The sequence below is a fragment of the Camelus ferus genome, chromosome 10 (genome assembly GCF_009834535.1).
Source record: "Camelus ferus isolate YT-003-E chromosome 10, BCGSAC_Cfer_1.0, whole genome shotgun sequence".
In the NCBI taxonomy this organism is placed as follows: domain Eukaryota; kingdom Metazoa; phylum Chordata; class Mammalia; order Artiodactyla; family Camelidae; genus Camelus; species Camelus ferus.
The window spans coordinates 65,439,963-65,455,151 of NC_045705.1; the positions used below are offsets into that span (position 1 = coordinate 65,439,963).

At 53.5% G+C, this 15,189-nt stretch overlaps 2 protein-coding genes across 2 annotated transcripts; one reads left to right on the forward strand and one right to left on the reverse strand.

The window, feature by feature from the left end:
* The first annotated feature begins 178 nt into the window (after positions 1–178).
* Positions 179–2,709, forward strand: SAC3D1 (SAC3 domain containing 1). Its single transcript, XM_006195797.3, has 3 exons — positions 179–320; positions 510–1,090; positions 2,098–2,709. The coding sequence occupies exons 2-3, from the start codon at positions 517–519 to the stop codon at positions 2,598–2,600; spliced, it is 1,077 nt and encodes a 358-aa protein (XP_006195859.2). The 5' UTR covers positions 179–320; positions 510–516; the 3' UTR covers positions 2,601–2,709.
* NAALADL1 (N-acetylated alpha-linked acidic dipeptidase like 1) lies at positions 2,698–14,191 on the reverse strand. Its single transcript, XM_006179551.3, has 19 exons — positions 13,806–14,191; positions 12,668–13,054; positions 12,408–12,580; positions 12,204–12,325; positions 11,670–11,792; positions 9,416–9,699; positions 9,207–9,311; positions 8,411–8,496; positions 8,150–8,269; positions 5,896–5,981; positions 5,752–5,815; positions 5,600–5,667; positions 5,286–5,377; positions 5,115–5,205; positions 4,282–4,363; positions 4,024–4,197; positions 3,859–3,946; positions 3,656–3,748; positions 2,698–3,338 (listed from the first exon to the last, which is right to left on the reverse strand). Exons 2-19 carry the CDS (start codon positions 12,865–12,867, stop codon positions 3,152–3,154), a joined length of 2,238 nt encoding a protein of 745 aa, XP_006179613.2. The 5' UTR covers positions 12,868–13,054; positions 13,806–14,191; the 3' UTR covers positions 2,698–3,151.
* Between the last annotated feature and the right edge of the window lie 998 nt (positions 14,192–15,189).

The following is a 15,189-nucleotide window of genomic DNA, read 5'->3' on the forward strand; positions in this document are numbered from 1 at the left end:
TGGGTGAAAAGGACGATGGAGAGGAAACAAAGCAAGAGTATGCATTTTGGGCAGGTGGTCCAAAGCCAAACAGTAATGGATCAGAGGGCTGGAGCTTGGAAAGGCGTGACCTCACTCCTGCCCCGCCTCTCCTACAAAGCGATTGGTTGCGGAAGGGGCTACAAACCGTTGCGTCACGGGAGTGGTTTGGGACACAGCGGTGCATCGTGGGAGGGCCTTATCGGGGCCTGAGAGTGCAGAAGAGTTTTGGCGGAGAAGAACTACAACGCAGAGCATCTCGGGAGGCCTGCTCGAGTATTTGTGGGAGGCGTCGGGAGTCGGTGAGAGGCTGGCGGTGGCCAAACGGGCGGCGGGCACGCTTGGACCTGGCCGGGGAAGGGGGCCGGGCGGGGTCCGCCCCGCCCCGACCCTCCCCTGAGCCTCCGCCGACCTCGGCGTGCCCTCCCGCAGAATGGGGCGAGTGGCTGCAGCTGTACATGGGATGCTGAGCGCCCATCCTTTCCCTCCAGCTCACCCATGTCCGGCAGCAAGCTGCCGGTGGGCACGTGCCTGGACATGTGTCCAGCCGCCGAGCGCGTCCAGCGCGAAAAGGAGCGCCGCCTGCACCGCTTCGAGGTGGCGCCAGGGTACCGCGGAGACCAGCCCCGAGCCGACCCGCAGCGCGTTGTGAAGGAGTACAGCCGGCCGGCCGCCGGCAAGATTCGGCCCCCGCCGAGCCAGCTGCGTCCGCCGTCCGTGCTGTTGGCCACCGTACGCTATCTGGCCAGTGAGGTGGCGGAGCGTACCGACGCATCCCCCGCGGAGGTGGCCAGCTTTGTGGCGGATCGGTTGCGCGCGGTGCGGCTGGACCTAGCCCTTCAGAGCGCGGGCGACGCCGAGGTGGCGTTGGTGCTGGAAGCGGCGCTGGCAGTGCTGCTGGCCGTGGTCGCGCGGCTCGGACCCGACACAGCGCACAGTCCAGCGGACCTGATGTTGCTGCAGGCCCAGGTGCAGGAGAGCTTCGGTTCTCTGCGGCGCTGCTACGCGCTGGGCGGTGGGCCGCACCACCGCCAGGCAGCCTTCCAGGGCCTTTTTCTGCTCTATAACCTGGGTGAGTCGGGGGTCCCAGCGACAGAGCAGAGCGCGGGGGCAGGTGGCCCTCAGTGTGGACAGTGGAGGCCGGGAAAAGAAGGAGAAGCTTTAAAACCTCACCAGTAGCTCCCTCTGCGTCCTATCTCCTAGATGTGTGTCTCAGCCAGTGCACCGAGCCCCAGCCTGGACCTCTGGCCTGTCCCTTCCCATTTCTGGGTCTCAGTTTTCTGGTAATGAAAGTGGAGGAAATGAGGTTGGAAAGGAATGAGGTAGGATAGTGACTGTCAAGCTTTTTTTAAACCTCCAGTTCAGTCAGTGTGGCAAATGAGCCAGGAACACATAGCCCACAAATATGAGGCAGAAGTTTCAACCTTAGATCTTTTTCATGGATGGATGGTGCCGTTTAAATAAATTCTACTCTATTTAATTGTATCTGAAATGCTGTTGACAACCTGCTAAAGGGTCAGAAGCCTCAGTTTACAAAAGTGACCCAAGTGTCGTGATTCTCCTGGAAGGAGAGCAGGAGCAGAATTTGAAGAAGACGTTGCCTTACTAGGTGGCCAGGGGAAGGTGTGGCAGAGCCGGCTCCCATAGCTAGGGTACAGAGAAAGGGCTGGGTTCAAAGTCAGAAAACTTGGATTTGGTTGGGTCAGGTTCTACTATATAAGAACTCTAGGACCATTTCAGGCAAGTCATTAAATTATCTGGGTCTGTTTCCCTTATCTATAAACACTGTGTCACTTTATTATGAGGATCCAGACTATTTGAAGAGGTTTTGGAACCTCCAGCAACAAATTCTGATATGGCTTAGGAAGGGGCTGATGGGATTAAGGGGGAGGGAAGGTCAGTTTGGCCTACGGGTGGGGGGCTGGCAGAGCAGGGATGTGGGGCGGAGCGAGGTGGAGAGCAGAGATCCTTGGAGGGCCAGAGGAGGTGGGAGGGGAGATAGGGAGAGACCTAAGGGGATAGGGTGGAAGGTGGGCCTGCTCCAGGAAGGACTCAGCATCCTCATTCCTGCCCTTACAGGCTCGGTGGAGGCCCTTCACGAGGTTCTGCAGCTACCTGCTGCCCTGCGTTCCTGCCCAGCCCTGTGTACCGTCCTGGCAGTCGACTCGGCCTTCCGCGAAGGCAACACCGCCCGCCTGTTTCGCCTGCTCCGGACCCTGCCCTACCTGCAGAGCTGTGCTGTGTGGTGCCATGTGGGCCGTGCCCGCCGGGGAGCCCTGGCCCGCCTTTCTCGTGCCCTGAGCACCCCTAAGGGCCAGACCTTGCCTCTGAGCTTCCTGGTCCACCTACTGGCCCTGGATGGGCCCGAGGAGGCACGGGACCTGTGCCAAGCCCATGGACTGCCCTTAGATGGACAGGAGAGAGTTGTGTTCCTGAGGGGTCACTACACTGAGGAGGGGCTGCTACCTGCTGGGACCTGCCAAGTGTTGGTGGGGAGCAAACTTGGAGGGCGCACCCTGGAAGAGGTGGTCATGGCAGAGGAGGAAGATGAGGCTGTGGACAGACCCAAGTCCCCAGTATGAGGAGGGGCTATGCAGTCTCCCAAAGCTCCAGGACTGGGTCTGAAACACTCAGGTTTCTTTTTTCATGATTTCCACACAATAAAATGAACTTGTCTTGCAGGGGACAATAGCTAGGCTTGATTTATTTGAGGGAGGGCAGGGGGATATTGAGACTTGCTAGGGGTATGGGGGGAGAGGAACCCAAACTGGGCAATGCCCTACCCACCCTGGGCCTCAGTTCCCCTCTGGTGGTCTCTGAGTTGATGTCTTGGTTGGCATTATGCATCCCATCCTCACCCACCCACTACCAAGGGCAGTTGGTGGTTTTGCCATTCCCACCATCCTTGTCTCCTGTTCACCCTCTGCCAACCAAGAGCCAGGATGAGGGAAATTTTCATCTGGGGCTTGTCACTCCCCTTAAGTGACCACACTGGTGGGACCCAGAGCTGTTGCCTCAGAAGTTTGAGAGAGTCCTGCCGTTCCGTTGTCTTCTGGCATCAGAGGACACACTCAAAGGAAACTGGAGTGGCTGGGGTTAAGATAAAGGGTTGGGAGGAGCTGAAGAATGAGGGTCAGAGGTCAGCCACGGGCCTCAGGGTGGCTGCTGCGTTCTCCAGGGCCGCCACCAGGATACTGAGCTGCCTCTGCACCTCAGCCCAGGCTGCAGATCCAGCGCCTGTGTTCGTGGCCCTGGAGCAGGCATTGGACAGGCCTGGGAACGTGGCTACAGAGCCGGTGCGAGGTGCCCAGAGCACGTGGCTGACAGGAGAAATGGGGGAGGATCACGGTCATTCAGGGGCCAGGGAAGAGGGGCGCTTCAGCCTGAAACAGTTCCTGTATACAGCTAGGGACAAAAGCACCTCTTCCTGCCCTCTGAAAGCTGGGGCCCTTACAGCAGTGGTGATGGGAAGAGATGTCGGTTCTAGTCCCAGGGTGACCTTGACCGATTTGCCTCCCCTCCCTTGCCTGACTCCTCAGCTGTCTCAAGGGGCTGGGCTGTGCTCTCAAGGCCAGCAAAACCAACATTTTCCTGCCTCATCCCTTGGCACCTCCCAAGAGCTTTGGGACAGGCTCACCTGTAGTAGCTTTCCTCTGGGAAGGCTCGCGAGTTCAGGAAGGTGCGTTCCAAGAGCATCAGCTGATCATTGAGCATCCGCACCTGCAGGGGGCTGGAGGTGACAGGACCTTCTGGTCACCCTACAGCTAGCAGCCCAGCTGCCAGCCTGCATCCTGCCCTGGATGCCACCCTCCCAGATGCCTGATTGCAGCCCTTGCTCACTCAGGGGTGCCCTTCTGCGTTGTTGATATGTGTTGGTCCAACACCGTGGCTGCCCCCTCAAACTTCTCCACTGCAGTCGCCAGAGGTCCTGTGGGGAATAGCCAGCATCTCAGCCCTGGGGGTGCAGGGCTTCTCACACCCCAGTCACTTCAGGGGGCTCCATACCCAGGCTGATGCTGTGTTGCTTCAACAGGGCCCCGAGATGCTGCTGAGCAGCCTGCAGGAAGCTGCGGAGGGTCTCGCTGTAGTCACTGACATTAAGAGGCAGGAAGAGGCTGTCACTGAGCCGGAGAAGCACACTTCCCGCCGTCCGGGCCACAGCCTGGTGGCTGCTGAAGCCTTGCAGGGAGGGCGACAAGGCCAGGGCTCAATCTTCAGCCCGTCTTCCTCCAGCCTCAGGATGCCCCTTGTCCCACTTCTCACCAGGGTCCACAAACTTGTCCACATAATCAAAGGTGTCAAAGGCCGTGTGGTAGGTAGGGTAGATCCGGGCTGAGGTCTTGCTCTGGGGGAACAAGGCCCAGAGGTGACAGGCTTGGGATGGGAAGCGGAAGGAGGTGTACAATGTAGAGACCTTATCTCAAATGGTCACCACATCTGCGAGGAAGGTTCTAGAGTTTCCACTTTACAGAGGAGGAAACAGGCTCAGAGAGGTTAAGTAACCTTCCTGACATCACACAGCGAATAAGTAACACAGCTGGGTCAGGTGCCAGTTTCCCATTTCACATGAAGGAGGAGAACCTGGGGCTTTGCAGTCAGACAAGAGGGTTCAAAGCCCAGCTCCACCTCCAGGAGCAGCTCGGCAATAGAGGGGAGAAAGGGCTTTGGGGGCATCAAATAGGGAGACAAAGGCTGGGCATTTGGCACCCCTTAGCTCATTTCACCCCAAACCACCCCCATTTTATACTGTAGTTTAATCTATTCTGAGATAAACTTTTTCACCTTTTAAGATCTCTGGAATCGGGATGCTTCTTACAGTCAATGTCATCCTATCATCCTAACTGATAGTAGTTTTTGTTTCCCTTCTGAACAGTGCATCACATAACGGTGCATCTTACACTCAGTAGTATCTTAAATTTGATCAAATTACATGGATGAAGGTAAACAGAAGCTCAAGAGAAGTAAAGAAACTGGGCCGAGGTAGCACAGCTACTTAGTGATGGAGCCGAGGCAGTGTGCACTGGAGCAGCCCAAAGAAGAGGAGGGGCCTGGTAGAGCAAGGTACCGAGCTGGGGGATGGAAGGGTGCCCGCTTACCCGGTCATAGTTGTAGGCGAGGTCCATGGAGGAAATGCCCAGGAAGTGAACGAAGGGTGCGTAGTCGCTGCCAGCACCCAGAGTGCCCAGGCTGTGGGAAGAAAGATGGTCAGGTTGCAAGGTGCTGGGCCAGCTCACCAGCCCAGGATCCTCGTCCCGGTCCTTGCTCACCTGGGGACTAAGCCGTACACCGGGCTGCTACGGTTGCTATATCGGATCCAGTTGTCGTAGATGCTGAGACTGCTGGTGCCTGGGGCGGGGATCTGACCGGAGGGAAATCTAGTCTCAGGGCTGGGGACCCACCAACCAGCAGGTCCTCCATCTCCAGCCTACGCACAACCCTGCAGTTCCTACAAGGCCCGCCCGGCAGCCTCAGTCCCACCAGGCAGCCCCTCTGATAAGTACCAGCTCTAGCTCCACCTACGCATAGTCCCGCCTCTGGTCATCCCCCTCCCCGCCTGGCTCCCAGCCCCTCTGCCTTTCACCTGTTTGGTTGCAGAGAAGATGACACTTTGGACCGGGGGCGTCCCCTGAGCCCTCAGGGTGACATTGGCTGCGAGAGAATCAAAAAGAGACTATTCGGCCCCCCGCTCTTTCGTTTCCCTCCTCCCTGAGTCAGCCCAGCAGCCCTTCCTACCAAACACCGAGATGTCCACGTTGATGTAGGCCACGGTGCGCTCCTGCAGCTTGCTGAAGAACTCCTGCAGGTGGAAGGGACAATGTAGGCCCCATGCTGCCCAGCTGTGGTAATCCCCTCCATTATGCTGTGGGGCTCACTCACCTCGGTGAATTCTGTGGAGCCAATGAGCCCAAACTCCTCTGCCCCCCAGCTCGCAAACACTACTGATCTGCGGGGTCGCCAGGTGCCTGGGGAGGCAAATAAAAGGCTGGAGGGCAAGATCACCCGGATCCTGGGGTGGCTTAGGGGGAAGGTTGGGGATTTGTGGGGGAGGGAGGGCCAGAAGGGGTGGGGCAGCTGTCAACTAGAGGTAGGTCCTGGCACCTCCCCAAACAAGGCTTCCCTGAGGCTCCTGTCTTCCTTTCACCATCGTACCTCCTCTGCTGTGACACCCTGCAACATTATCCCCAACACCAACCTCCCTTGGTCAGATGGTCCCTTCTGCCAGAATGCCCTTCCCACCTCTTCTCTCAGGCTATCCTCCACCCCCAACTCTCTCCTCCATGCATCCTAGGTAAAACTCGCCCTAACCGGCTTCACCTGGTGATAGTACATTCACAGTCTCCTTAGAGCGTTATACATATTGAGCCAACCCTTACAACAACGTCTTGAGGGACAGACTGTCATTGTTTGCACTGAGGAAACTGGGCCACAGAGAAGTTAAATGATTTGTCCAGGGTTACACAGTTGTGAGCAGCAGAGCCAGGTTTCAAATCCAGGGCCTCACTCCAGAGTCAAGGCTTAACCAGTGCCCCACACTGCTTCTCATAGCCTCCTGCCTAGCTTCCATCTCCAGTCTCCCTGCCCACACTGCCCTTACCACAATCTTCACCCTCTCCCAGAAGCCACTTAGGTCCCTGCTTGGCCCCTCGCCTCCTTCAGGCTCCCTCTCACCCTCTACAGCATCCCGTGTTTCTGGCTGTGCTCCTTCCCATCTCTGACTGCCATCCCCTTTGATAATTCTTCATCTTTTTGTTTTAAATGAAAAAAAATTTTAAGTACAAAATGATTACATGCTGACAATGACAAATTCCCACACTTTTTTCTACCAAAAAGGCATAACATGAATCTAATCAGACAAATCCAAACTGAGGGACATTCAATTAAATAATATAAAGATCACAAAAGAAAGAACAGCCAAGGAACTACTACCGACGACCCATGCAACCACCACACATGCAACATGTGATCTTGAATTGGCTCTTGGACCAGAAAAATTTTTTGCTCTAAAACTTGTCAGAACAATTGGCAAAATAGTTAATTTCCTGATTCTGATCATTGTGCTGTGGTTATGAAAGAAAACACCCCAATTTTTAGGAAATAAACGGCTCTGCCACCAGCTCTGCTACCTGATCCAGCCTCTCCTTCCCACATGCTGTGCCTCCACCTGGATCCCCACCCTGTCCTGGAACTGCTGCCTCCACAGCGAGGCCTCCCAGAGCTTTGGCTTCCACTGGAAAGCCCTGTAGATATTTTTCTTTCTTTCTTTCTTCTTTCTTTCTTTTTTTTTTTCTTTGTCGGGGGAGGTAATTAGGCTTACTTATTTATTTGTTTGTTTAGAGGAGGTACTGGGAATTGAACCCAGGACCTTGTGGATGCTAAGTAAGCACCCTACCACTTGAGCTATACCCTCCCCTCTTAGATATTTTTCTTTGTAGCACGTTTCGCAATTGTCATTACAGCAGAAACTCTGGTGTTCCCTGGGGGATGTCCAGTGCCTAGAACTGGCCTGGCACATAGCAGGCGTGGAGGACATATTTGTTGAGTTAAGAACTGTCTGTCATCCCTGACAGAGTCTGGATCCCAGCCTTGCTCAGAGTCGCATTCCTTGGAGGGGCACAGGAGGCTCTCAGAAGGTATTGTACGAGTTCTCTGTACCACACTGGGCTACTGGAGTGAGGCCAGGGCTGGTGTCCCAGCATATCTGCCCCCAGGGCCCTCAGACTTGGCACAAGTGAGCACTGGAGAATGAGAGACAGGAGGTGGGAAAGGATGCCCACAGCTCAAGGAAAAGTATAACAGATTTATGGTTATCAAAGGGGTAAATGGGTGGAGAGGATAAATAAGGAGTTTGTGACTAGCAGATGCATACTACTATAGACAAAATAAACAACAAGGTCCTACTGTACAGCACAGGGAACTGTATTCAATATCCTGTAATTAACCATAATGGAAAATAATATGAAAAAGTATATATATATATACTGAATCACTTTGCTGTACACCAGAAACTAACACAACATTGTAAACCAACTAGACTTAAATTAAAAAAAACTTTAAAAAAAGCTCAGGTTAGAGTGGGCTGTTGGTGACCTGGGGAGAGCATCCCTGGACTAGAGGAGGGGGGGCCCCTCACCCTTCTTCAGCAGAGTCCCCAGGACGCGGGAGAGCTCCAGGAGCACAGCAGTGCCACTGCTGGGGTCCACGGCCCCGTGTACCCAGCTGTCGCGGTGGTTTCCGTACAGCACGTAGCGGTCTAGAGAAAGGTGTTAGAGTAGGAAATCCAAGAAGCGCGAGGGTGGGCGGGGTCAGGCCGGCCGGGCGGAGGGGGCGTGGTCGGGGTTCCCAGAGTCCGGCCGGGTCCTGGGGGCGCAGGGAGCAGTGAGGGGGTGCTCACCAGGCTCCACAGCCCCGCGGATAATCCCCAGGACGTTGGAGGAGTTCCGCAGCTCCAGGCGGTTGTAGATGCTCATGTTCACCTGGCTGGGGGAGCGAAGAGGGGCGACAAGAGTCTCGGCACCGCCCACTTCCCCACCACCACCATTGTGGGAGAAACAGGCCCAGAGCAGGAAAAGGACCTGGCAAAGTCACTTTCCCGGAAGTACCGGGAGAGGCTGTGAGGCTAGAACTCAGATTCCAATTCCCCTTTGTACTCACTCACTCATGGGATATTTAGTGTATGCCGGCACCGAACCAGGCTCTGCGCAATGACTGAGAAAGACGTGGGCCCCGCCCTCGTGGGGCCGCCATCTCCTGACGGAGACAGACCCCGGGGAAGTGAACCACTGCAGGCGGTGAAGGGGCTTGGGAAGGACACTGACAAGTTAATGGGTGAGACTCGGGTACCTGGTGGTACGGAGAGAGGTTAGTGCAGGCCAGGACTGGCGGAGGGAGGGGTGTTCCCATCAGAGGGGACAGGTGCAGAGGCCCTGACTTTGGAACGAGCTTGGTGTGTTCAAGAGAGGAGGTGGCTGGAGAATGGAGGTCCAAGATGAGGTGGGGGAAACCCCAAAGAGCCTTGTTTCACAGGCTTCCCCAAAGACAGATATTTTGGAATCAGGGACGGTTGGAAGAGAGAAGAAAGGGACCCGGCCCAGGCCTTGAAGTGAGCAGAGAGGAAACCCAGGGTCAAAGAAGCATAACAAGGGGAGAGAAGGGGAGGGTTAGGGGGAAGAGGGAGGCCCCCGTCTCACCTGCCTGCTGGGAAGATACCATATGGCTGGAAGCCAGGCCCCAATCTGTAGTCACAGCCTAATCCTCCCTGCCAGGCAGCTGGGGCCAAGATTCCTTGGAGGTTACTAGGGAGGAGGAGGAGGAGGCCCTTCAGAGCAAATATGGGTATGGGGGTTGAAGTTTGGGGGCCACTGGAGGGTGGGCAGGGAACCCCAGGGCACAAGCTCACCAGAGAAGGACTTTTGCATCCTCAAAGCCAATGGGCTGAGTGGGAATTGGAGGAAACCCGGAGACATTGGCAGGGTCCAGGCGGAAGGAGGAGGGGTTGGCTGGAAGGTAAGGAGTCAGGGGGTCCCCAAAATACTCAAAGTAGGAGCCTCGCTCGACCCCTGAGGGAGGCAGGCCCCAGGAGTGCGGGAAGGTTTCATTTGGCAAGCTCTTCCCATCGTTGATGTCGCCGGGGTCTGTGTACACCAGCAGCCCAGCCGCCCCGTGCTGGGCGGCGTTCACAGCCTGCAGGGGTGGGCAGGGAAGGCTGTGTTTAGGGGAGGGGTAAGAAAGGGGCATGTCCTGCTCCTTTTCCTTCCTCCCTCCCTGTGGAAGCCAGGACAGAGCTGTCTTCCTACTGGCAAGACAATGCTTACACAAGTCATTTGTTGTAGTGCTGCCTGAGATAGCAAATACTGTTGGGCATAGACAAGCCAGTGTTCATCAAAGGGGCCATTAAATGAACCAAGGCACCCTACAGCGGAGCACTATGCAGCTGTATAAAAGGAGGATGTGCTGCTACACCCATGTTTATATAAGCCCTATTCACAGTAGCCAAAAAGCAGAAACAACCCAATTGTCCATTACTGATAAATGGATAAGCAAAACATAGTATACAACGTGCAAGGGAATATTACTAAGCTTTAAAAAGGAATGAAGTTCTGATACATCAGTGAACCTTGAAAATACTATGCTAAGTGAAATAACATACACAAAAGAACAAATAGCATGTGATTCCTCTTATGAGAGGTACCTGGAATAGGCAAATTCATAGAGATAGAAAGTCAAATAGAGTTTATTGGGGACTGGGGAGGGAATACAAGGGAGTTAGTTTTTAATTGGTACAGAGCTTCTTTTGGAATAATGAAAGCATTCTGGAAAAGGAGAGTCATGATGGTTGCACAATATTGTGAATGTTCTTAATGCTATTGCATTGTACATTTAAAAAATGGTTAACATGGTAAACTTTATGTTACATATATTTTAGGACAATAAAAACAAAACAATACATTAAAAAAAAAAAGAACAAGGACAGAGCTTACTTACCAATTAAGAATGATCCCCAGGATGTGTTAAAGTGAAAAAAGCACAGCTCAGAACAGTGGGTATTGTATGCTACTTTTTTTGTGGGCGGATGTGGAGGTAAATAGGTTTATTTATTTTAAAAAAAATTTTTAATGGAGGTACTGAAGATTGAATCCAGGACCTCATGCATGCTAAGCATGCACTCTACCACTGAGCTATACCCTCCCCCTGTATGCTACTTTTATATAAAAAAAAGAGGGAAATAAGGAAATATCTTCATATGATCTTCTTCCCCCAAAACTCTGATAGATATCCCATAAACTAAAAAAATTTAAAAATTTTTTTAAAAAAGCTACTTCTTTGGAGGATGGCATTATGGGGAAACTTTTTCATTCTATACCTTTTTATTTTTTTTAAACTGGAAATTCCATAATCTGTATAATTCCACCAGGGCTGTTCCCCTTTCTTTTCTTCTCTTTTCTTTCCTTTTTTTCAACCCCCAACTCTCATCATGGGCACTTCTTTTAAAATTGTGATAAAATATGCAAAACATAAAATGTGCTATCTTAACCGTTTTAAAGTTTACAGATCAGTGGCAGTCACTACATTGCCAATATTGTGCTACTGTCACCATCATTAATCTCCAGAACTCTTTTCATTTTGGAAATCTGAAACTCTACCTACTGAACACAAGCTCCCTAGTCCCCTCTCTCACTCTATACCTTTTAACATTTAAAATAAATAAGTAAACATTTTAAAACCATAGACATGTCATCCTCAGTCAAAATTCTGTATTGAAAAGAAGCAAGTTGCAGGGGAAGGGGGGTGGGGACAACAGGAGGGATTTAAGTTGAATATTCAGAACAACTACCTCCCAGGAGGACTTAGACAAGCACTTCCAGGATATCAAAGCTGAAAAATGTGCCCGATTCCTTTATTTCCTAAGGCTCAGGGAAGTTACGGAGGCATCCAAGTTCTCACAGCATGTAAGTGCTCTTTGGGCCACTCAATGGGCTGGAGTCTGGCTGGGCTGAGTCCCAGGGCAGGCCTGGTGGGTGAAGGAGTCACTCACCCTCTCTGGCCCTGAGCCCTTGGTCCAGCACTCAGCACAGCTCCAATCTCTTCTCCTCACTGCCCACTGCTGGGCCCCTCTCCCCACCCAGCCCCCTTCACGGGCAGCAGCTGCTTACCTTGGCCCCGCGCCCTATACCCCCATAGCGGGTCAGAACGATGGTGTCTTGGAGCTGGATTCCCTGATTGGATAGCCACATGAAGTCTTCTTCCGTGCCCTGGTTGGCATAGACAAGGAGGCCCTATTCCCAAGACAAAGTGACCCTTAGAGCCAGGCCCCAGAAAGGCAGTGGGGAAAGAAGAGGGAAGGTGGAGTGGCAGGATGAAGGGTTTGGAGTCTGTTCCCCTGCCTCACCCAGAGCTTATAAGCTCCCCAGACAAAGTCACACCTGGTTTTCTCTGTGCTCTGTGTCCAGGTACCCTGTATTAGGCCTGCCCTTGAGCACGGCCTGTTAGTGTTTGTTGAATGACTAAGTGATGGGCAAAAAGAGTAGTACTGGAGTGTGGAGGTGAGTAAATTCTGAGGCGGAGGCAGGGCTGAGCCCCAGCTGAGGCACTTTTCTTTAACTGCACCTGGGTCAGGATGAGAGAAGCTGGGATGGGAGCTGGGGGAGCTGAGCCATGGCAGCGGGAAGGGGGTGACCTAGGCCCACCTGAGGGCTTCCGGGGGGAGCATAGGCAGCATAGGGTGGCACCACATTGGGCCCCCCCTGCTCCCCAGTCAGGTTCTCTTCGCTTCGTCGGCAGGAGTGGATGATGTCCCCAGTGGGCCCCACTGTGGAGGGAGGGCAAGGTCAGGGCAGGGCCCGGCAGCTCCCCCAGCCTACAGGCATCCCCAAGCCAGAGCAGGGCCTCACCAACGTCCACATGGTTAGGCTGTTCCTGGCTAGGGAAGGACAGCAGCACTTCGTACTCAGAGGTCCCGGCTGAGTCCAGGCCTGACTCTGGGTCCTGCCACCGCTGCAGCAGCAGCTGCACCAGCGCCTCGTCCCGGGGGGTGGTGGCCAGGTGCGGCTCCTTGGAGAGTTCTCTGCATGGAGGGCGGGGTGGACATGCAGGCCCAGGGTCAAGGAGGGGCCTCTGGCAAACAGGAGGGGCAGGTGGGCAGGCCTCTCACCTAAGGTTCTCCCGGATCCTGCTGGCATCCAGCTGTCCCATGACGGTCTCAAGGAGCTCCAGGTCCAGGTCCTGGGGAACTGAGACACTGGGGGCTGGCGAGTCGGTCCCCTTGGGGATGGCAAAGTGGCCCAGGATGATCCCCAGCCCCAAGAGGGCAGCGGCCCCCACCACCCCTCCAAGCACCTTCACGCACTGCATCCTGTGGAGTCTTGGCCAGCTGGGATGGCTCCTTATAGATGAGGCATTGGGTCCAGTTAACCATTATCTAATGGTTGGCCCTGCCCTTTGGCCGCTAGCTTGCCAGGAAAGTAAAGGATCTTCCTGCAGAGAAGGCCAGGAGTGCTTCACATCCACCTCAATTTCATTTTTCACCTGGAAGACACCTCTAAGGGGCATCAAGCCCACAAATGGACACTGAGTCTCGGAGAGAGACAAAGTCTCACCTACGATTTCTCAGTAAAAAAAAAACCAAGTCAGGACTAGAACTCAGAGCCCCTGTCTCCAGAGCAGGGCTAGACCTGCTGCCCACCATCCCTGCCTCTGTTTCCCTGGTGTCATTCTATCTCCAGCACATCTAGCCCTGGCTACCTGAGTGGGTTTTAAGTTCAAATCCCATCCTTGCTAGACATAAGCTATGTGACTGGGCAATTCACTTAGCTTCTCTGAGCCTGATTTCTTAGCTGTACAATGGGATAATAGAATCTGTTTCACAAAACTGTGGTGCTACTTTCATTAAACAAGACCATATCTATAAAAGTATCTAGCCCAATGTCTGGCACATAGTGGGAACTCAGTACATTTTAGCCACTGCTGCCTCATCTGATCTCCTAAAATGCTAAGCCTAGAGCTAAGCAAAGAAGAGGGACCCAGAAGTCTCTGTATGCATCCTGCAGGGGCCCTAGTTTATGGGAGGAAGTGGGACACTTAGCAAGGAAGACTGTTCTAGAGACCGGAGCTGGGGAAGCCCACACTTTCTTGACAAAGTGACCTCCTCTCCTCCATCCCCAGACTCCATCTGGAATCCATCCATCTGTTCATCCACCTACCTACCTATTTATCCACCCATTCTCCTATCCACCCATCCACTCCCCCTCCCATCCCTCCATCCATCCATTTACTGACTCCTTCCCTTATACCTGCAAGCATCTTTCATTTATTCAGCTCCATGCCAGATCCATGCCAGGCCCTGGGGAAGCCAAGATGCCCAGGAACTCAAGTCCAGCAGGAGAGCCAGGCAGGCTTTGGGGTCAACCATGTGGTGAGTGCACCTGTAGAGGGAGGACCAGGGTGCTCACAGTGGAGAACAACAAATTCTGTCCAGCAGGGAACATTTGAGGGGAACTTCCAGGGATGAAAAGGCATTGTGTGTGGAGAAGGCAAAGGGCAGGCCACCCATGCAGATGGCCTAGGTGTGCAAGGGCTGAGAGGGAGGGGGGGACACGATGTGCTCATTCTAAGTGTTGAGCATCTTTCAGACTTCACTGAGAGCCAGGCAGGGCTGGGAAGGTCCCTGGGGCTCAAGTATGACTCCTTTCACCCACCATCCTGTCCTGCCTTGGGAGTCCAGCCAGGCTGCAACTCATTGACCCAAAGATACCTGAAGATCTGGAGAAGCTAGCATGGTAGACTTTGTGACTGTGTGTGTGTGTGTGTGTGTGTGTGTGTGTGTGTGTGTGTGTGTGTGTGTGTGTGTGTGTGTGTGTCTGCACGTGTGCACGATTCCAAAGTACCCTCTCAGAGCAGCACCCTTCCTGCTGCTTACAACCTCGTTCACCTGCACCACCGTGCCCATTCCCCTCGTGCTGCTGGTCAGGAGGGTTAGCATGTTTGCATGCCAGGACTAGGGTACGGTGTGATCAGGGACGTTAGGGAGGTGCACCAAAAAGCCACAGTTTTTGGAGAGATGATTATCAGCACCCAGGACATGATCTTATCAGAAGCCTGGCAGTGTGGGGAGCATACACATTCCTTCTGAGGGCATGGGAGGAGAGCCAGGAAGCCAGCAAGATGCCAAGGTCAGCTGATAAGCTGAGGAACAGACATGGTGATGGCACCATGAGGCAGCAGCTCCATGGTCCTGCCCCACCCCCTCCTGGAAGGATTTAGAGACTTGAACATGTGAAACCACAGACATGACATCTGGCCAAGAGTGTGTCACATCTGAGTGAGTGACACTCAAGAACTCCGGCTCAGGCTGCTGGAGTCAGCTGAGGCCTACGTTGCTGTAGGCATTAGACACTAACTTGATCAATCTTCTTTCCCCATCTTGGCTGGGAGGATGGGATGGACCCTCTCTTCATGGGTGTTGATGGAAATCACTTCAGGTAGCTAATACAGTTTTACTTCCTTTTCTTTTTTTAAAAAATGCATTCACTTTTTAAATTAATGAAGTTATTTGGGGGGGCGGTAATTAAGTTTACTTATTTATTTTTTACCAGAGGTGCTGGGGATTGAACCCAGGACCTGGTGCGTGCTAAGCATGCACTCTACCACTGAGCTATAGCCTCCTTCATTTGACTT

What these genes read in the sequence shown, in the direction of transcription:
- SAC3D1 (XM_006195797.3), top strand. Translation starts at nt 517, where the DNA reads ATGTCCGGCAGCAAGCTGCCGGTGGGCACGTGCCTGGACATGTGTCCA. An exon ending in TTTTCTGCTCTATAACCTGG is followed by an intron (nt 1,091 to 2,097) that starts GTGAGTCGGGGG and finishes CTGCCCTTACAG; the next exon opens with GCTCGGTGGAGGCCCTTCAC.
- NAALADL1 (XM_006179551.3), bottom strand. Translation starts at nt 12,867, where the DNA reads ATGCAGTGCGTGAAGGTGCTTGGAGGGGTGGTGGGGGCCGCTGCCCTC. An exon ending in AGGATCCGGGAGAACCTTAG is followed by an intron (nt 12,581 to 12,667) that starts GTGAGAGGCCTG and finishes CCCTCCATGCAG; the next exon opens with AGAACTCTCCAAGGAGCCGC. An exon ending in CCAGAGGAAAGCTACTACAG is followed by an intron (nt 3,339 to 3,655) that starts GTGAGCCTGTCC and finishes TTCTCCTGTCAG; the next exon opens with CCACGTGCTCTGGGCACCTC.